The 21,248-nt window shown below is 57.1% G+C and overlaps 1 protein-coding gene across 4 annotated transcripts in view; it reads left to right on the forward strand.

Annotated features, from left to right (window-relative positions):
* The window catches only part of SCARA5 (scavenger receptor class A member 5), a 45,395-nt gene that overhangs the window by 15,914 nt on the left and 8,233 nt on the right, over window positions 1-21,248 (forward strand). For all 4 annotated transcript variants that reach the window (XM_071742348.1, XM_071742347.1, XM_071742350.1 and 1 more), the window contains exons 5-7: window positions 4,527-4,607; window positions 8,017-8,115; window positions 16,042-16,089. In XM_071742348.1, the coding sequence (XP_071598449.1) occupies window positions 4,527-4,607; window positions 8,017-8,115; window positions 16,042-16,089 (228 nt within the window). The remainder of the gene's footprint in view (window positions 1-4,526; window positions 4,608-8,016; window positions 8,116-16,041; window positions 16,090-21,248) is intronic.

Genomic DNA, 21,248 nt, shown 5'->3' on the forward strand with positions numbered 1-21,248 from the left:
TTCTCCTCCTCTCTTCTCCTCCTCTCTTCTCCTCCTCTCTTCTCCTCCTCTCTTCTCCTCCTCTCTTCTCCTCCTCTCTTCTCCTCCTCTCTTCTCCTCCTCTCTTCTGTCTTCTCCTCCTCTCTTCTGTCTTCTCGTCCTTTACCACCCTCAGGTCCTCCAAAATCACTGAATCACTGAATGGTTTGGCTGGGAAGGGACATTTCAGGGGCAGTGAGTCCATGAGCAGGGACATCTCCAGCAGCTCAGAGCCCCATCCAACCTCCCCTGGGATGGTCCCAGGGATGGGGCATCTCCCACCCCTCTGGGACACCTGGGGCTCAGCACCCTCATCATGGTGAAGGAAACATCCCAGCCTTGAGAACTCTCGACCATTGACCCTACTTCTGCTGATCCCCCTTTTTTGGGGGTATTTAAAGGGTTTCCCCAGCACCCAGACTGCTCAACATCTCCTCCCTTTTCCTCACTTGTCTCCAAGGCCCAGAGTTCACCCTCCCTTGGGCTTTTCTCTCTCCCTGGTGTCAGGAAGTGGCAGCTGGTTCCTTGCTCATTCTCTTGCTGCTCTGGGATCTCCCACTCCTCCGTGTCCCATTGGATCTCCAAGTTCCCAAGGGGAAGTTTGCTCCCCCTGCTCAAGTGGAGATGTCCCCACTGGGGAGCCCCACATCTGCTGGGCTGGATCCCACTCCAGCTGCTGGGGGGGAACTGGGGAGCAGCAAGGGAGAGGTGGCTTCTTTTCCTTCAAAGATCTGAGGCTGAAAGGGGAAAGAGAAGAGAACTGCAGGTCCTGTGGACCAGCTTGGGATGGTGGGGAAGGAAGAGGCTTGGAGCAGCTCTGCTCTGGAGCCAGGGGGAGAGAGTTGGGGGTGTTGAGGCTGGAGAAGAGAAGGCTGCAATGGGGAGACCTTAGAGCACCTTCCAGTGCCTGAAGGGGCTCCAGGAAAGCTGGGGAGGGACTTGGGACAAGGGCCTGGAGGGATGGGAGCCTGCGAGGGGGAAGGGTTTGCAGCTGGGAGAGGGGAGATGGAGAGGAGATCTTGGGCAGGGAGGGAGGGAGGGAGGGAGGGAGGGAGAAATTGTTTGGTTGGACTTGGTGATCTCAGAGGTCCTTTCCAGCCATGAGCATTCTGTGATTCTCAGGTGTGGGCCATGGGTTAGTGGTGGCCTGGAATAAGGTGATGTCCTGGCTGGGCTGGAGTGGGATAGGACAAGGGGGAAGGGTTTGGAGCTGGGAGAGGGGAGCTGGGGCTGAGATGGGAGGGAGAAATTGCTTGGGGTGAGGGTGCTGAGCCCCTGGTTGCCCAGGTTGCCCAAGGAAGCTGTGGCTGCCCCATCCCTGGCAGTGTCTCAGCCCAGGTTGGATGGGGCTTGGAGCCCCCTGGGCTGGGGGAGGGGTCCCTGACCATGGCAGGGGGTGGAATGAGGTGACCTTTAGGATCCCTTTCCCCCCAACCCATTCTGTGGTTCTCCATCCTGGAGAATCCAGCTCTTGATCACTGCTGGACCTTCTCCATCCTGGAGAACTCTGCTTCCCAGCACCCCCACCCATGGGGTTCCCCTTCTTCCCACCTCCTCATTGTCCTCAGCTCTCCCAGGGGAGTTCTCCATTGTTCTTCATGTCCTTTTGTTCTGGAGACATCCCCAGGGGCCAGGATCAGTGTCTGGAGAGCTGCATCACCCAGGGAAGAGGAAAAGTTCCTCCTCTCTCAGCTGCTGACCTCCTCCCACTTGGAGGTTCCCTGGGTGTGATGGGGTCCATCTCCTCAGGACCCCTCTCCTTCCTGCCTCATGGTTGCAGATCCTCTTTCTTCTGGGCTGCTGAACAACCTCTTCCCTTCTTCTCCTGAGTCTTTGGAGCCCCCACATCCCCCTGGCTGGTTGGTGTCCCCCCTCACACCTGGGAGGTGATGCCTTGGAGGGTTTCTAGGAAAACAACAACAGTTTCCACTTCTTGCCTTGGCTCGGGAGGACAAAGACCAAATGACCCTTCCAGGCCTCTCTCTGCCCTGATTTTTTTTCCTATCATCCCCTGGGTCTCTTTATTTTCTTTTCCTCCTCAAATTCTTTCTTCCACTTGACTGAGCTCCTAATTGCTTTCAGCTTTGCAGCCTCAGCCCTTTGCAGGCTGCTGAGGACCAGGGGATCCTCCCAGGGCCTGGATCTTCTGCTGGCTCAGGAGAGATGAGACTGCAAAGCTGATGGGTTGGATCCTGAGGAGAGCAGGGGGAGGGGGCAAAGCCCCTCCTAAAAGTTCATCTCAGTATTTCCAAAATGCTTGTTTTTATCTTTATTTTTTAAAAAAATAATTATTTGTTATTTCTCTTTCACTGGAGGTGTCGCAACTCCTGCTCAAACAAAGGGAATTCCAAGAGGTTGGAAAACTTATAGAATGTCCCAAGCTGGGAGGGAGATCACAGAATCTCTCAGGTTGGAAAAGACCCTTGGGATCATTGAGTCCAACCACCCCCCCTACTCTTCACCCCTAAACCACATCCCCCAACCCCACGTCTCAAGGACCCTCAGACACATCCAGGGATGGAGCTCATCCCCTCCAACCCCCCTGCCATGCCCAGGGACACCTCTGATCCAGCCCAGGCTGCTCCAAGCCTCATCCAACCTGGCCCTGAACACCTCCAGGGAGGGGGCAGCCACAGCTTCTCTGGGCAATCTGGTCCAGAGTCTCAGCACCCTCCTGCTGAAGAACTTCTTCCTCAGATCCAGCCTGAACCTCTTCTCCTGCACTTTCAATCCATTTCCCCTTCTCCTGTCACTGGACACTCAGGAAAAGTCCCTCTGCAGCCTTCCTGGAGGTTCCCTTCAGGGACTGGGGGGCAGCTCTAAGGTCCCCCTGGAGTCTTGTCTTTTTCTCTTCCTCTCTTTCTCTCTCTTTCTCTCTCTTTCTCTCTCTTTCTCTCCTCTTCCTCTCCTCTTCCTCTCTCTCTTCCTCTCTCTCTTCCTCTCTCTCTTCCTCTCTCTCTTCCTCTCTCTCTTCCTCTCTCTCTTCCTCTCTCTCTTCCTCTCTCTCTTCCTCTCTCTCTTCCTCTCTCTCTTCCTCTCTCTCTTCCTCTCTCTCTTCCTCTCTCTCTTCCTCTCTCTCTTCCTCTCTCTCTTCCTCTCTCTCTTCCTCTCTCTCTTCCTCTCTCTCTTCCTCTCTCTCTTCCTCTCTCTCTTCCTCTCTCTCTTCCTCTCTCTCTTCCCTCCTTCCCTCCTTCTCCAGGCTGAACAATCCCAGCTCCTCAGCCTCTCCTGGGAGCAGAGCTGCTCCATCCAGCCCCTGGATCAGCTTTGTGGCCTCCTCTGGACTCATCCCAAGAGCTCTGTGTCCTTCCTGTGCTGGGGACACCAGAGCTGGACACACCATTGCTGAGCCTCTTCCTCTGCTGCCTTCTTTCTGTACCCACCCAGCTGGGCCCCTTCCCACAAACCCAGGAGACTTTCCCACTCCCCACACAGGGAAACCCAAGGCTCACTGCCACGTTTTTGCTCTCCAAGAACCTTCCAGCAGCCTCGGTGCTTCAGCTGGCAGTGCCTGGCAGCACCCATCTCCTGATGCTCAGCTCCACGGGGCCATTTTCCTGCTTTCCAGGGAAACTACAGAGCTGGAAAACCCAAACACGGATTTTCTTTTGGGAACAGCAGAACAAGAGCCAGCACTGACAGCTCTGCTGCTCTCAGAACTCCCAGAGAATGAACTCCTGGGGATGCAGGGACTAAATGTTTCCACATCAGTTTCTTCTGCTTCACTTGACCTTGCTTTTACAGCCTCCATCTCTGGACTCCTCTAAGGGCATCAGCTGGGTGGGCTGGAGCAGTTTACTGGCACCCAACAACCTCCAACAGCTCTGTGTCCTTCCTGTGGTGGGGAGAGCAGAGCTGGATGCAGGATTGGAGGTGGGGGTCTCACAGGAGCAGAGGGGGAGCATCCCCTCTCCTGACCTGCTGCCCAAGCTCCTCTGGATGCCCCCAGGTTGGTTTCTGGGCTGCAGCAGGGCACTGCTGGCTCCTGCTCAGCTCCTGCTCAGCCAGCACCCCCAATCCTTCTCTTCAGGGCTGTTTTCACCCCACTCTGTACCCCAGAGTGCTTGGGATTTGGCCCGACCCAGGTGCAGGACCTTGCTGACCCTGATGCAGTTGGCACTGGCCCGTTTCTCCAGCCCTGCCAAGGTCCTTCTGGATGGAAAGGATCCCTCTGGATCCCTTGTCCGTGGCACTGACAAGGGTGCTCAGCACCACCAGAGCCCTGAGGAGCTCCACTTGCCACTGGCTCCCACCTGGAGAGCTTCAGGAGGCAGCTGGAGGGTGGAAGTTGTGCCAGGGATGCGGATGGATTCCTGGTTGGCCTTTCCCATCCCAGAAGTCGTGGGAGAAAGGTGCTGGCAAGCTCCCTCACCACCACTTCCCTCCTCTCCACAAGGCTCTGGGCACCCAGGGAAGGGTGGGGTGGGTGATGGGGGGGTGGGGACACCCATCCATTTGCTGCAAAGCTGGAGCCTGATGGGTGCTCCCCAACTCCTGGTGTGTTTCAGGGCCCCCAGGACCCAAAGGAGACCAAGGCGCTGAAGGGATGGAAGGGGAACCTGGTCTGCCTGGCCTGCCTGGGCTGCAAGGTAAGGAACATCACATCCCAGATCCCTGCAAACCTTCCCCCAAAGCCCATGGAGTCAACCTGGTGACCCTTGGGCACTTCCCAACCCATCCCCTGGGACCTCCCTGGCCAGGATGGATGGGGCTGGGAGCACCCTGGGCTCTGGCAGGGGTCCCTGACCATGGCTTTGGATGAACTTGAAGGTCCCTTCCCCCCCCAAAACACTCTGGGGTGCTGTGATTCTGTGGGTAGATGGGTGGGATGAGGGAGGAATGGATGGGCCATGGAGCCAGGTGATCTTTGAGGTCCCTTCCAACCCATCCCATGTGGGGATTCCATCTGCACATCTTGAAGAACACCAGGACCAACCCTGCTGCCCCAGCCCTGCCAGCTTTTAGGAGCAAAAAAAATCCCTCCCAGCTGTCCCCAGCAGAGTGAGAGCTCTGGGGGTCCCTCACCAGCAGGTTGGTGTCCCCAGAGCCCCTGGACACAGCCACCCAGCTCAGCTCTCTGCAGAACTTGGCCACCACCCCAGGCTTCCCACACCCAGGGTTCTGGGGCTGCTGCCAGCACCCCATGGGGACGTGGTGTGGGGTCCCCCAGCCTGGGGGAGGGGACCCAGCTGAACCTCAGAGCCTTTTCAGGGGACATTTTCTCAATGTCAAGAATGCCAAGGATTTTTTTTTTTTTATGTTTTTTTCCCCCTTCTAAATTCCAACCATTGTTTTGGAGAGAAATTCAATTAAAACCCCAGCAGAACACAGCCCCCCCCCACCCCACCTCTCAAAGAACAAACTGGAGCTCAGAGCTCTTTCTCTGTTGAAGCCAAACCTCAAAGTGCTGCCTTGGCACCCAGGAGCTGGGGGTGGCCTCGAGGCACTGGAGCAGCTCCCCTTTGGAGGGGACTTCCAGGCCCCAAGAGCTTCTGGCACCTCAGGGTGACAGGATCCATCCTGCCCATGGGGCATGGACCCAAAGTGTCCCCTCCTCCCCCCAGAGTGTCCCCTCCTCCCCCCAGAGTGTCCCCTCCTCCACCCAAAGTGTCCCCTTCTCCTCCCAGGGTGTCCCCTCTTCCATCCAAAGTGTCCCCTTCTCCCCCGAAAGTGTCTCCTCCTGCCCCCAAAGTGTCCCCTTCTCCTCCCAAGGTGTCCCCATCTCCTCTATCCAGGGTGTCCCCTCTTCCACCCAAAGTGTCCCCCTTTCCATCCAAGGTGTCCTCATCTCCTCCACCCAAAGTGTCCCCTCTTCCATCTAAGGTGTCCCCTCCTCCTCAAAAAGTGTCCCCTCTTCCATCCCAGGTGTCCCCTTCTCCCCCCAAAGTGTCCCCTCCTCCATCCAGGGTACCCCCTCCTCCATCCAAGGGGTCCCCTCTTCCATCCAGGGTGTCCCTTCCTCCCCCCCCAAGGTGTCCCCTCCTCCATCCAAAGTGTCCTCTCCATCCAGTGTCCCCTTCTCCTCCCAAGGTGTCCCCTCTCCTTCATCCAAATGTCCCCTCCTCCACCCAAAGTGTCCCCTCTTCCATCTAAGGTGTCCCCCTTTCCATCCAAGGTGTCCCCATCTCCTCCATCCAAGGTGTCCCCTCCTCCCCCCAGAGTGTCCCCTCCTGGATCCAAGGTGTCCCCTTCTCCTCCCAAAGTGTCCCCTCTTCCACCCAAATGTCCCCTCCATCCAAGGTGTCCCCTCTTCCATCCAAGGTGTCCCCTTCTCCCCCCAGATTGTCCCCTTCTCCCCCCAGATTGTCCCCTTCTCCCCCCAAAGTGTCCCCTCCTCCATCCCAGGTGTCCCCATCTCCTGCCCCCAAGATGTCCCCATCTCCCCGTCCTGCTGCAGACGACCCCTGGGCAGTTCCCACACCTGAGCCCCAGGTCCTTCCCTGGGTACAAAATCTCCCCTTTTGGTGCCTCAGTTTCCCCTCCCTGCTGTGTGCAGCAGGACCCTCAGGAGCAGCAGATCCAGCCTGGAATCCCCAGCTCCTTTCTCCTTCTCTCTCTCCAAGTTTTCAGCTCATTCCCCCCCCCCCATCAATGGATTTTATTTTGGGTTTATTTGGGGTTTTTTGTGCGTTGACAGCCCCGTGGCTGTGTTCCTGGGCTCTGCCCAGCACCAGGAATGGATCCTCTGGCTCCTCTCCTTTCTTGTTTTTTTAATTTTTTGTGGTTGACAAAAAAAAAAAAAAAAAAAAAAACAAAAAAAAAACAAAAAAACCACCAAACCAAAACAAAAAAAAAACCAAAAAAACCAAAAAAACACCAAAAAACCCAAAACCCAACCCAACAAAACGAGGTGTGGAGGGCTGAGCTTCAGGAGGAGCTCCTGAGGGAACCACAGATTCCAGGTCTCTTTCTGGATGTGGTCACAGCTCTGGAGAGGAGAACTCTGGAGTTCAGGTGCAGCTTCCCTGCCCCAGTGCCCTGCAGGAGGGTCCCTGGGATCAGCCCCCAGCAGATCCCCCACAACACCCAGACCCGTGGGCACCTCCTGCTCCTTCATTGGCAACATCCAGCATCCCCCTGCCTCCAGTTCCTCCTCCTTCCTCCTCCTCCTCCTTCTTCCTCCTCTTCCTCCTTCCTCCTCCTCCTTCCTCCTCCACCTTCCTCCTCCTTCCTCCTCCTCCTCCTTCCTCCTCCTCCTCCTTCCTCCTCCTCCTCCTTCCTTCCTCCTCCTCCTTCCTTCCTCCTCCTCCTTCCTTCCTCCTGCTTCCTTCCTTCCTCCTGCTTCCTTCCTCCTCCTGCTTCCTTCCTCCTCCTCCTCCTTCCTCCTCCTCCTTCCTCCTCCTCCTTCCTCCTCCTCCTTCCTTCCTCCTGCTTCCTTCCTTCCTCCTGCTTCCTTCCTCCTCCTCCTCCTGCTTCCTTCCTCCTCCTCCTCCTCCTCCCTTCCTCCTCCTCCTCCTCCTCCCTTCCTCCTCCTCCTCCCTTCCTCCTCCTCCTCCCTTCCTCCTCCTCCTCCCTTCCTCCTCCTCCTCCCTTCCTCCTCCTGCTTCCTTCCTCCTCCTGCTTCCTTCCTCCTCCTGCTTCCTTCCTCCTCCTCCTGCTTCCTTCCTCCTCCTCCTGCTTCCTTCCTCCTCCTCCTTCCTTCCTTCCTCCTCCTCCTCCTTCCTTCCTTCCTTCCTCCTCCTCCTCCTTCCTTCCTTCCTCCTCCTCCTCCTTCCTTCCTCCTCCTCCTTCCTTCCTCCTCCTCCTTCCTTCCTCCTCCTCCTTCCTCCTCCTCCTCCCTCCATGCTCTCCAGCCCTGGGGCTCTATCTGAGGTTCAAGATGCTCCAAGCTGTGTCCCCAGCCCAGCTCTGGGTTGAACCCATCCCAGCTCCAGGGCTGGGTGGAGAAACAGAGGATGTGGAGGACTCCCAGGTGGTCCCCAGCTCCTGGCCAAGACCTCGAGACCACCTGGCTGAGGTTTCTGGGGGGTCATTTCCCTGCTTTGTCCTTTCTTCCAGGACTCCCCGGGGAGAGAGGGCCCCCAGGACCCCGGGGCTTGAAAGGAGACCAAGGGGACCTGGGGCCTCGAGGTCCAGTGGGGCTGCGGGGGTTCAAAGGTAAGGAGCAAGCTCCTGCATGCAGAGGGGGGTCTGGAGGAGCTTGGGGGGCAGCAAAGGAGCTCTGGAGACCGTGGGTGGGGATGTTGGTCAGGGATGTGATGGTGCTGGGACTCCTGGCGTGGGCACCCACCCTGAGCTCTTGGAAGGGAGAGGAAATCTTCCTCAGCTGGGAGTCTGCAGATGAAACTCACCCCAACCCCCACCCAGACCCCCACTCAGACGCCCACCCAGACCCTCCCCAGGCCCCCACCCAGACCCTCAGGCCCCCACCCAGAGCCCCACTCAGACACCCACCCAGACCCTCCCCAGGCCCCCACCCAGACCCTCAGGCCCCCACCCAGACCCCCACCCAGACCCCCACCCAGACCCTCCCCAGACCCTCCCCAGGCCCCCACCCAGGCCCCCACCCAGGCCCCCACCCAGGCCCCCACCCAGGCCCCCACCCAGACCCCCACCCAGACTCTCAGACCCCCACCCAGACCCCCACCCAGACCTTCACCCAGACCCTCAGACCCCCACCCAGACCCTCACTCAGACCCTCAGACCCCCACTGAGACCTTCACCCAGACCCCCACCCGGACCCTCAGACCCCCACCCGGACCATCAGACCCCCACTCAGACCCCCACTGAGACACCCACCCAGACCCCCACTCAGACCTTCACCCAGGCCCCCACCCAGACCCCCACCCCAACTCTCACCCAGACCCTCAGACCCCCACCCAGGCCCTCAGACCCCCACTCAGACCCCCACCCAGACCCTCCCCAGACCCTCACCCAGACCTTCACCCAGGCCCCCACCCAGACCCCCACCCCAACTCTCACCCAGACCCTCAGACCCCCACCCAGGCCCTCAGACCCCCACCCAGACCCCCACCCAGACCCCACCCAACCCTCAGCAGGGCTCCCTGGGGATTTTGGGGCCCCCTCCCACCCTCGGCTCCCGCAGGGTTTCCGGATGCTCCTGGGGTTTGGTTTCCTGGGGCCCTTTCCCAGGTCCTGCTGGGTCTGGCAGCAGCTCAGCCCCCCCTGGGCAGCAATTTTGGGGCACAGAGCTGTCCCAGGGGAGCTTCTGAGCAGCAGTTCCGTGCTGCACCCCAAGCCCCCGGGATGGATAAGCCCCAAAAGCTGCTTTTTCTGCCCCAAAACACCCGGTGGGCAGGAGGAGCCCAGCCCAGGAGAGAGGCAGCTCCCAGGGGAGCAAAGTGGTGACCTCCTCATCCCAGAGTTTGGGGGTGATGGGGACATTGAGATGTGGCCACATTGGCCACCGGGACCTGGAATCCTTGTCCAGGGCTGGGAAATGCCTGGAGCTGGCCAGGGAATGGTCCTGTCCCTCCTGAGGGACAGTCCCTCCTGTCCTCCTGTCCCTCCTGAGGTCATCTCAGGCTTGGAGGTGGTGTTGGCCACCAGGACCTGGGAGCACTGGCCAGGGACTGTTCCTGTCCCTCCTGGAGGAGGTTCCAGGCATTAATTGTCTGTCAGCCTCTTTTCCCTCCTGTGTGTCCCCCAGAGTGTGTCACCCCCAAAGGGCTGAGCCCCCCGTGTTGCCCCTGGTTGCCCATCCTTCACAGGTGGTAGCCACGGGGTTGGGCACCTTTTATACCTTGAAAGCCCTTTGTAGCCCAGGGCAGGAGCTTGTCTCCCATCCCTTCCCCACCTCCTGGTGTCCTTAGGAGAAGGATTTTTGCCCCTGTGCTCAGCCCTGGGGAGGCCACAGCTTGAGTCCTGTGTCCAGTTCTGGGCCCCTCAGCTCAGGAAGGAGATTGAGGTGCTGGAGCAGGTCCAGAGAAGAGCAAGGAGGCTGGGAAGGGATCCAGCACAAGTGCTGTGAGGAAGGGCTGAGGGAGCTGGGGGTGTTGAGGCTGGAGAAGAGGAGGCTCAGGGGAGACCTCATCACTCTCTCCAACTCCCTGAAAGGAGGTTGGAGCCAGGGGGGGGTTGGGCTGATATCAGTGGGACAAGAGGGCATGGACTAAAGAATTCTTTCCTAATATCCAACCTAAACCTCCCCTGGCAGAGCTTCAGCTCTGCCAGGGGAGGTTTAGGTTGGATATTAGGAAAGAATTCTTTGCAGAGAGGGTGCTCAGCCATTGGAATGGGCTGCCCAGGGAAGGGGTGGATTCTCCATCCCTGGAGATATTTCCAAAGAGCCTGGATGTGGCACTCAGTGCCATGGGCTGGGAACCACGGGGGGAGTGGAGCAAGGGTTGGACTTGATGAGCTCTGAGGTCCCTTCCAACCCAGCCCATTCTGGGATTCTAGGATTCCATGATTTGGCCAGGGACACCTCAGCCACCTCCCAGGGCAGCTCCAGGAAGCTTCAGGTCTCGGGTAGGAAGGGGGTGCAGGAGGTGAGGGGCTGCTTGTGGCCTCCTTAGGATCCTGCCAGCATTTTGGTTGGAGAAGTCCTTTAAGATCCTCAAGTCCAAGCATTATCCCAGCACCTCCAAGCCCTCCTGTGCTGAGGGAGCAGTGTGAAGCTGCAGCCCAAGGCCAGGAGATCTCCTGAAGGATCAGCACCCATCTGCTCCTCCCCTACCAGCCCAAGGGCTCTGCTCATCCCAGTCGGGACATTCCTGCTGGGAATGGCTCCCCAGGCCCCGTGGCTGCTGGGATAACAGTGAATGGAGGTCTTGAAGGACTTTTCTGGAGCTCTTCCCATCGCTCCATCCCGTGTCACTGGAAGCTCTGGGTGCTGTTTCCCTCCTGGGGGTGGTGCAGAACTTCCTGAGCTGTGCCGGGTGCTCAGCAGGGAAGGGGAAGCATCCAGAGGCACCTGGAGAGGGGGGACTGGGAAAACCCCATGGAATTCAGCAAGGACAAGGGCCTGGCCATGGGGTGGAAGCCCCCGGCTTCTCTGGGCAAGCTGGGCCAGGGCCTCAGCACCCTCACTGTGAGGTTTATCCATCCCCAGGGCTCCTCCAGCCAGGCCCTGGATGCCTTCTCCTTGGGCACTTCTTGGAGGCATCCTTGGGGTGCGTTGGAGATGCCACCATCAGGTGTCCCTTGGGGGGATGGGTGACCCCCAGGGACAGGAGGGGACAGGAGGGGACAGGACAGGACAGGAGGGGACAGGACGGGGCAGGAGGGGACAGGAGGGGACAGGACAGGGCAGGAGAGGATGGGACAGGACAGGAGAGGACAGGACAGAACAGGGGGGGACAGGACAGGATAGGACGGGACAGGATAGGACAGGGCAGGAGGGGACAGGACAGAACAGGAGAGGACAGGACAGGACAGGACGGGACAGGACAGGAGAGGACAGGACAGGAGGGGACAGGACGGGACGGGACGGGACAGGACAGAACAGGACAGGAGAGGACAGGAGGGGACAGGAGAGGACAGGACGGGACAGGACGGGACAGGACGGGACAGGACGGGACAGGATGGGACAGGATAGGACGGGACAGGAGGGGACAGGACAGGACAGGATGGGACAGGATGGGACAGAACAGGAGGGGACAGGACAGGACAACCCCCCCCTCCCTCCACCTCCCCGTGGGGATGGGGACACTTCCAGAGACCCCCAAACTACAGCCCTCCCCCCCTTTCCCACCTCCTGGAGGTCGGGGTGCTGAGCTAAGGGGGTTCCATCCAACCTCATCTCCAAGCAGTAACAAACCCAGCAGGCTCTGGATGGAGCTTTTGGGATTCCCTGACATTTATAGGAAGCAGACCCCGAGCCAGGCAGCACTCCAAGGCCAGGCTGGATCAGGGACCTGTTTCCCTTGCTCCTGCACACCCCCAACAACTTCTCCAAGCTTTTGGCTCCCCAGGAAACTCAGCCTGGCCCGGGGTGGGGACACAGCTGGGGTGGATCAGGCTCCTCACCCAAAACCTCCTCCTACCCGTGCTGGGGGGGGTTGGATCTTGATGATCTTTAAGGACCCTTCCAACCCAAACTGTTCTGTGATTCCGTGGTTGTAAAAATCCCAGGATGAGGAGCAGCTGCTCCCCTCTGCAGCAGAGTCCTGAGGCTCCTGCCCTTTTTGGTCTTTTCCTACCCTTGATGTGGGTTTGGGTTTTTTTTTTTTCCCTCTCAAAAATCACCCCGGGGATGGGGGGAGGGGGGAAGGAAGAGGATTTTCCAAATGAGGAAAAGGATGCTGGAACTGAGTGTCCATCAGTTTTCTCCCCTCTTCCATGGGGAGCATCCTTCAGGAGGAAGCAGCAGTAGATGAGCCAAGGTTGGGATCACCCAGCTAGAGAGAAACCTGGGGCAGGGAGAGAAATCCCAGCCCGGGCAGAGGGCAAGGAGAAGGCTCTGGAGGTGGAACATCCCTGCCTCTGAAGATGGGAGTTTGGCAGCATCTCCTGGGAAATGCTTCCCAGGTCCCACCTCCCCCTCCAGACCCTCCAGGAGCTCTTTTCCCCCTCCCCAAGGTTTTTTTGGCAGGTTTTGTGCCCTGCTGCTCTCAGCCAGGCTGATCTGGGGGGGAGCAGGGGTGATGGGCAGGAGCAGGAGGATGGGAGGGACACTTCTGGGACAGAGTTGTGTGGATGCTCCCAAAAAACCCAACTGTGAGGCTGGGAAGTGACCGAGCAAAGCCACGGATGGTGTCGGGTGAAGGCACCAGGCAAGGACCCCCCAGGAGGAGCAGCAAGGGGCTGGGGGGGCTGTCCCAGCCCTGAGGGTCTCTCCATCCCAGGTCCTGGGGGAATTGTCCCCAGGGAGGGATTTTCTCCTGTCCTGATGCCTTGAGGAGCTGGGTGTGAGCCCAGGGTGATGTCAGCAAAGCTGTGCCACCAAAGGGGTGTCCTCTGCTCAGCACTGAGAGGGGGGGAAGAGAGAGCTGGGGGTGGAGGGAAAAAGATAAAATAATGAGAAAAAGAAAATATCTTCCAGGAGAGTGAAGAGATGAAGGGACTTGGAGGAAAAAAACCCAGGGTGGATGGGGAAGGACAGAGGGCAGGGGCCATGGGATATGGGGCTGCCCCATCCCTGGCAGTGTCTCAGCCCAGGTTGGATGGGGCTTGGAGCCCCCTGGGCTGGGGAGGGGTCCCTGACCATGGCAGGGGGGGCACTGGGGGAGCTTTAGGGTCCCTTCCCACCCAACCCACTCTGGGGTTCTATTGCAGTGGTGCAGGTTGGGGATGAGGAGCAGAAAGACCCCCAGAACCTTGTGCTTAGAGGCACCAACCCATCCCAGAGCTCCTCTGGTGGTCCCTGGCATGGGATGAGATGCCCATTGCACCTCCTCCTCCTCCTCCTGACCCATCCAGACCCAGTCCCTGCTCCTCCAGACCCCTGGGCTTCATTTTAACATCTTGGCATCTTCAGCCTGAGCCCATCTCCAGTTTCTGGAGAGCTGGGTGCTCTTTGTTGGTGCCTGACACCCACCCCAAGGCTCCCAGGTCTCCCAGCAGAGCTGCTCCAGCCCTCCCAGCAGCTCCAGGGCCTCCAACAGCTCCGTGTCCTTCTGCTGCTGGGGACCCCAGGGATGGACCCAGCACCACTCCAGTTTCTTGACCAAACCAGATCTCAGGGCAAGGATTGCCTCTGGGGCACTGGTTTCCCTCCTCATCTTTGCTTCTCTGGGTTTCTCCTCTCCATCTCCCCTCTCCCAGCTCCAAACCCTTCCCCCTTGTCCTATCCCACTCCAGCCCAGCCAGGACATCACCTTATTCCAGGCCACCACTAACCCATGTCCCACACCTGAGAATCACAGAATGCTCATGGCTGGAAAGGACCTCTGAGATCACCAAGTCCAACCAAACAATTTCTCCCTCCCTCCCTCCCTCCCTCCCTGCCCAAGATCTCCTCTCCATCTCCCCTCTCCCAGCTGCAAACCCTTCCCCCTCGCAGGCTCCCATCCCTCCAGGCCCTTGTCCCAAGTCCCTCCCCAGCTTTCCTGGAGCCCCTTCAGGCACTGGAAGGTGCTCTAAGGTCTCCCCGTTGCAGCCTTCTCTTCTCCAGCCTCAACACCCCCAACTCTCTCAGCCTGGCTCCAGAGCAGAGCTGCTCCAGCCCTCCCAGCAGCTCCAGGGCCTCCTCTGCACTGGCTCCAACAGCTCCGTGTCCTTCTGCTGATGGGGACCCCAGAGATGGACACATGTGGGGTTGGGTGACCAACACGGGGATGTCTGGGGTGATGCTGAGCTTCTCCTCCCCCCACACCCCCAAAGTCCTTCTCCTCAGGGCTGCTCTCCAGCCATTCCCCACCCAACCTGGAGCTGTTCTGGGGATTTTCCCCATCCATGGCCAGGCCCTTGCCCTTGCTCAGCTCCATGGGGTTTTTCCCAGTCCCACCTCTCCAGGTCCCTCTGGATGATTTCCCTTCCCTGGGGGTCTCACCACCCCACACCCTTTGGTTCTCTCCCCAACCTTGCTGTGGGTGCCCCCAGTCCCCCCAACACCTCCACCAAAACCATCCCTGTCCCTCCAGCTCCACCTTCCCCCCCTCCCTGCAGGACCCAGCAGGAAAACATTTCTCCTCCAGCTTTCTGAAGGACAAACTCTTGCTTTTCCAGCTTTTTTCTGGGGAAAGGAAGGTGGTGGGAGCCCATCACGTGAGGCCTCTCTGGCTGCTGTCCCGGGGCAGGAGGGGGGAGGTTGTTCTCATCTGGATCCCATCAGCTGCAGGCAGCTTTCCTCCAGCTGCAGCTCCCAAGGGACCAATCCCTCCTTCCCCTCAGCCTCCAAGCTAAAGGGCAAGAATTTCCTGCACATTTGCTTTTTCTTTTTCTTCTTTTCCTTCTTTTCCTTCTTTTCCTTCTTTTCCTTCTTTTCCTTCTTTTCCTTCTTTTCCTTCTTTTCCTTCTTTTCCTTCTTTTCCTTCTTTTTCTTCTTTCCCTTCTTTTCTTTCTTTTCTTTCTTTTCCTTCTTTCCCTTCTTTCCCTTCTTTTTCTTTTCCTCTGGGAGAAGGGCTGACAGGGCAGGTACTGCTCTGTGCCTCAGTTTCCCTCCCAGGCTGGGGGAGCTCCCCAGGAGCTGCAGACACGGGATGGTTCAAAAGAAGGATGGTTCAGGATGGTTAAAGAATGGATAAAAATGGTTAAATAATGGTTAGGAATGGTTAAAGAATGGTTATGGATGGTTAAAGAATGGATAAAAATGGATAAAGGATAAAAATGGTTAAAGAATGGTTGAAGAATGGTTAAGGATGGATAAGAATGGTTCAGGATGGTTAAAGAATGGTTAAAAAATGGTTAAGGATTGTTAAGAATGGTTAAAGAATGCATAAGGATGGTTAAAGAATGGTTAAAAATGGCTCAAGATTGTTAAGAATGCATAAAGAATAGCTAAAAATGGATAAGAATTATTAAAGAATTGTTAAAGAAGGGTTAAGAATGGTTAAAAAATGGTTAAGGATTGTTAAGGATGGTTAAAGAATGGATAAGAATGGATAAAGAAAAGATAAAAATGGTTAAGAATGGTTAAGAATGGTTAAAAATGGATAAAGAATGGATAAGGATGGATAAAGAATGGATAAGGATGGATAAGAATGGTTAAAGATGGTTAGGAATAGACAAGAATGGTTAAGAATGGTTCAGGATGGCTAAAGAATGGTTAAAAATGGTTAAGGATTGTTAAGGATGGTTAAATAATGGATAAAGAAGAGATAAAAATGGTTAAGAATGGTTAAAGAATGGTTAAGGATGGATAAGAATGGTTAAGAATGGTTCAGGATTGTTAAAGAATGGTTAAAAATGGTTAAGAATGCATAAAGAATAGATAAAATGGATAAGAATGGTTAAAGAATGGTTAAGAATGGTTAAAGAATGGATAAGAGTGGTTAAGGATGGTTAAAGTACGGTTGAAAATGGTTAAGGATTGTTAAGGATGTTTAAAGAATGGCTAAGAATGGCTAAAGAATAGATAAAAATGGTTAAGAATGGTTAAAGAATGGTTGAGGCTGGTTCAGGCTGGTGAGAACACTGAGACTTCAGCCCCATTGCTGCCCCATCCTCTTTGTTTTCCAGGTGACCGAGGCCCCAAGGGAGAGAAGGGGGACAGAGGTGGTGGCACAGGTAAGGTCTCACTCCCTGTCAGCTCCTCAGCAAGGGTTTTGGAGGGGTCTGAGGGGCTCAGGGGGGGTTTTGGGGTCATCCTGCAGGGGAAGAGCAGGAAAGCAGCAGGACAGAGCTGGTGATCCCCAGGCTGGGGTTGTGCTGCCTGGGGAAGGAGGGAGCAGAGCGTGGGGAGGGGGCAGGGATCAAGGATCAGGGAATGTCAGGGAAAGGGGTCGGGATGGGAAGGCAGAGCTATGGAGGGGGAAGATCCTGGCCCTGCAGCCCCAAGGCCTCATCCAGGCTGGATGGAGCATTCCTGAAGCCCTTCCCAGTCCCTGGTTCTTCCCTGGGGATCCAATAGGATCCATCTGAGGGCTGAGCTCCCCTGGGTTTTGCTGCCAAGCAAAGAGCATCATTCCCAATCCCAGGGGGAAGTCGAGAGGAAGGACACAGCTCTCCCACCCCTCTCCCCACGGCAGGACTGGCCCCAGGAAGGTTGTTTTCCCAGTTTTTTTCCAGGGAGTGCCCGTTGGGATGGAGGCAGCTGGGTGGCTGCCATGGGGTGTCCTTTGGGGCCAAGCCCAGCAGGTGCCACCCATCCCCAGGGAGCCAAAAACTGTTGGGGAATGAGCCCAGGGTGGGATCCTGTCCCATGGCTGAGCTCCTCCTGGAGAGCCCTGGGGATGCTGATGGATTCGTGCACCAGGGGACATTCCTTCTGCTGCCTTGGGGACATTCCTTAGGGACACTCCTTAGGGACTCTCTGGGGAGGCCACAGCTTGAGTCCTGTGTCCAGTTCTGGGCCCCTCAGCTCAGGAAGGAGATTGAGGTGCTGGAGCAGGTCCAGAGAAGAGCAAGGAGGCTGGGAAGGGATCCAGCACAAGTCCTGTGAGGAAGGGCTGAGGGAGCTGGGGGTGTTGAGGCTGGAGAAGAGGAGGCTCAGGGGAGACCTCATCACTCTCTCCAACTCCCTGAAAGGAGGTTGGAGCCAGGGGGGGGTTGGGCTCTTTTCCCAGGCAACTCTCAGCAAGACAAGAGGGCACAAGAGGTCTCAAGTTGTGCCAGGGGAGGTTTAGGTTGGACATGAGAAAGAATTTCTTTCTGGAGAGGGTGCTCAGGCATTGGAATGGGCTGCCCAGGGAAGGGGTGGATTCTCCATCCCTGGAGATATTTCCAAAGAGCCTGGATGTGGCACTCAGTGCCATGGGCTGGGAACCACGGGGGGAGTGGAGCAAGGGTTGGACTTGAGGAGCTCTGAGGTCCCTTCCAACCCAGCCCATTCTGGGATTCTGGGATTCTCTGACACTTCTTGGGGACATCCCTCCTTTTGTGACAGGGACATCCTTCCCCAGGGACATCCTTCCTTGGGGACATCCCCTCTTGCCACCTCAGGGACATCTTTCTTTGGGGACATCCTTCCTTGGGGACATTTCTTCTGCCTCCTTGGGGACATCTCTCCTTGAGGACATCCCTCCTGCCTCCTTGAGGACATCCTTCCTTGGGGACATCCCCTCTTGCCACCTCAGGGACATCTTTCTTTGGGGACATCCCTCCTTGGGGACACCCCTCCTGCCTCCTTGAGGACATCCTTCCTTGGGGACATTTCTTCTGCCTCCTTGGGGACATCTCTCCTTGGGGACATCCCTCCTGCCTCCTTGGGGACATCCTTCCTTGGGGACATTTCCTCTTGCCACCCCAGGGACATCCCTCCCTGGAGACATCCCTCTTGCCAAGCCAGGGACATCCCTTCTTGAGGACATCCCTCTTGCCTCTTTGGGGACACCCTCCCTGGGGACATCCCTCCTGCCTCAGGTGCCCACAGAGGGGCTCCATGTCCCTGTCACCATCCCCCAAGCCCCCCAGGTGGGTGACAAGCAGCAGTGAGGATGCAGCAGGACCAGCTTGGATGGGGCTTGGAGCCCCCTGGGCTGGGAGAGGTGTCCCTGACCATGGCAGGGGGGGCACTGGGTGGGCTTTAGGGTTCCTTCCCACCCAAACCAGTCTGGGATCCCCTCCCTGCCCTGGGATGCTCCAGGGTGGCTGAAGGAGGATGATCCCAAAGGCCTGGTTGGGGACAGCAGGGTTGGAGCTGGCAGGAGCTTGGCTTGGCAGGAGCAGCTTCCTTGGCAGCATTCCCAGCTCTGGTCCATCTGTGGGATTTGCTTCATCCATCCCTTGGATGACTCCATCACCCTTTGGCTGAGCCAAGGCAGCTGCTCCATGGGGTTGGGAGCAGCCAGCCCAGCCCAGGCAGCAGGAAGGGAGCTGGCAGCTTCCCAAAGGCTCCTGGGATGGGATGGGATGGGGTGGGATGGGATGGGATGGGATGGGATGGGATGGGGTGGGATGAGATGGGGTGGGATGGGATGGGATGGGATGGGATGGGGTGGGATGAGATGGGGTGGGATGGGATGAGATGGGATGGAATGGGATGGGGTGAGATGGGGTGGGATGGGATGGGATGGGATGGGGTGGGATGGGATGGGATGGGATGGGATGGGTGGGATGGGATGGGGTGGGATGGGATGGGGTGGGATGAGATAGGGTGGGATGGGATGGGATGGGATGGGATGGGGTGGGATGGGATGGGATGGGGTGGGATGGATCCCTCTGGATCCCCAGCAAGGCTGTGGGGGGTGGCAGAGATGATCCAAGGGGCAGCACATGGGATGTTTCCTGGCTCCTCCATGCCCTGCCCAGATCCAGGAAAACCCACTCAGGGTTTCCAAAGCTCTCCTTGAGCCTGAGCCCGAGGAGATCCAAGCAGTGCCGAGAGCAGGGGAAGGACTCTGTGTTCTGGAGGTCACTGGAGGGGGTGGCCCTCTTCCCTCTGAGAGCCAGCCAGGGAAAACCCAGAAACATGGAAAAAAAAAAAAAAAAAAAAAAAAAAAAACCCAAACCCCAAACCAACCACGTTTTGTGCTGGTCCCAGCCAGCTGGTGGTGCCAAACCCCATTTCATCTTCATGCAGCAGGTTCCAAACCCCAAATCCCATTAACCCTGCACCTCCCGGCCCCAAAAGCCTGGGGCAGGATCAGGGACAGGGACAGGGACGGGATCAGGATCAGGGATGGGATCGGGATCAGGGACAGAATCAGGGGCAGGATCAGGAACAGGATCAGGGACGGGATCAGGAACAGAGACAGAACCAAGATCAGGGACAGGATCAGGATCAGGATCAGGGGAAGGATCAGGGACAGGGGCAGGATCAGGGATGGGATCAGGGACAGAATCAGGGGCAGGATCAGGGGAAGGATCAAGGACATGGGCAGGATCGGGATCAGGGACAGGCACAGGATGAGGGGCAGCTCTCCCCCAGCTCAAGGCAGCTCAGCCCACCTGGGGACCTCCTGGGGGCTGCCCTTGGGAAGAAGCTGATGGTCAGGGTACCACCAGAACCACAGCAAGGAGAGGGGCTGCTCCAGTTCAGGTGGTGGTGCTGGTTGTGGTGGTGGGGTGGTTCTGGTCGGTTGTGGTGGCTGTGGTGGTGATGGTTGTTGTGGTTGTGATGGTTGTGGTGGTTGTGGTGGTTGTGGTTGTGGTGGTGATGGTGGTGATGGAGGTTATGGTGGTTCTGGTTGTTATGGTGGTTGTGATGGTTGGTTGGGGTGGGTGGTGGTGTCAGGGTTTAACACTGGCCCAGCAATTAAACTGAGTACCAGCTGCTCTCTGTTAATCTCTCTCCTCCCTGATAAGAAAGGAGAGAGAATAAGGGAGAGAGACTGATGGGTTGGGAACTAAACTACACAACTTTAATGAAACAGTAATGATAAATAGGAAAAATGACTGAATCTATACAAATAGACAGGAAAATGGATCCCAGGTTCCTCCCCCCTCTCCCCAATAACTCTCCCATCCCCACTGAGGCTGCAGGGCAGCCCTGGGAAAGTCCAGGCTGGAATCCTGGGCTCAGCAGCAGTTGGGAGCTGGAGGCAGGAACACACAGATTCAGGCTGGCATGGATCAGGAGCACAGGCAGAGGAAGGGATGGAATCCTCCCAGGATGCCAAAACAAACAGGGAGAGGGGAAGAAGGGGAAGCAGGAAGGGCTTTGACCCTGGTGATCCCTCCAATTTCTCCTGAGGATGAGGTGTATGGGATGGAATCCTCTGTTTGGTCAATTCTGGTCATTTCTCTTGTCCCTTCCTCCCCAAAGGAGGCTGCAGGTGGGACCTCTTTATCCCTTCTGGAGGGCAAAATGTTCCTCAGAGCTGAGCAGCTCCCTGGCTCTGCACACCAGGCTCCAGCAGTAACTCTAAACATGGAGTGGTATCAGTCCTAGAAATACACACTGCCTGAGAAACTTGCTGTTCATTTCAGCAGTGCAACTACTTACAGGAGACTGAGCTAAAAGCAAAAGGACAAGACAGAAAATCCCCTTTATCCTGCCCCAAACCAGGACAGGTGGTTGTGGTTGTGGTGGTGGTGATGGTGGTTGTGGTAGTTATGATGGTGGTGATGGGGTGGTTATGGGGGGTGTGGTGGTTATGATGGTGGTGATGGTTGTTATGGGGGTGATGGTGATGGTGGTGACGATGGTGATGGGGGTGATGGTGGTTATGGGGAGTGTGGTGGTTAAGGTGGTGGTTACAGGGGTGGTGATGGTGATGGTGGTTATGATGGTGATGGGGGTGATGGGGGTGATGGTGGTGATGGTGATAGTGATGATGGTGATGATGGTGATGATGATGGTGATGGTGGTGATGGTGATGGTGGTGATGATGATGGTGATGGTGGTGATGGTGATGGTGATGGGTGTGATGATGGTGATGATGGTGATGGTGATGGGTGTGATGATGGTGATGGTGATGGTGATGGTGATGGTGATGGGGGTGTGGCAGCAGGGTGAGGGTGCAGCTTTCCTTGTCCCCCAGGAGCAGCAGGGATGTGGCAGAGCAGCTGGGGCACTGCTGGGCATTGCTGATCTTCCTGCCCCTGCCTGGCAATGCCTTGGGCAGAATTCCAGCCCTCAGGAATCTCCAGCTTTGGGAATCCCTTCCAGCGAGCAGCCCCAGGGGGAATGTCTGGACTGGGGATGAGGGGTGGGGGAAAACCCACCCGGGCTTGGAGAAAATGTCACAAAAATGCAAATTTCTTGCCATGCAAATTTCAGAGGAGCTGCCATGGCTGCTGGCCCAGCCCCTGGGGAGGCACTGAGAGGTCCCAGCTGCCTGACA

This window comes from Heliangelus exortis, chromosome 3, assembly GCF_036169615.1.
Source record: "Heliangelus exortis chromosome 3, bHelExo1.hap1, whole genome shotgun sequence".
Lineage (NCBI taxonomy): Eukaryota > Metazoa > Chordata > Aves > Apodiformes > Trochilidae > Heliangelus > Heliangelus exortis.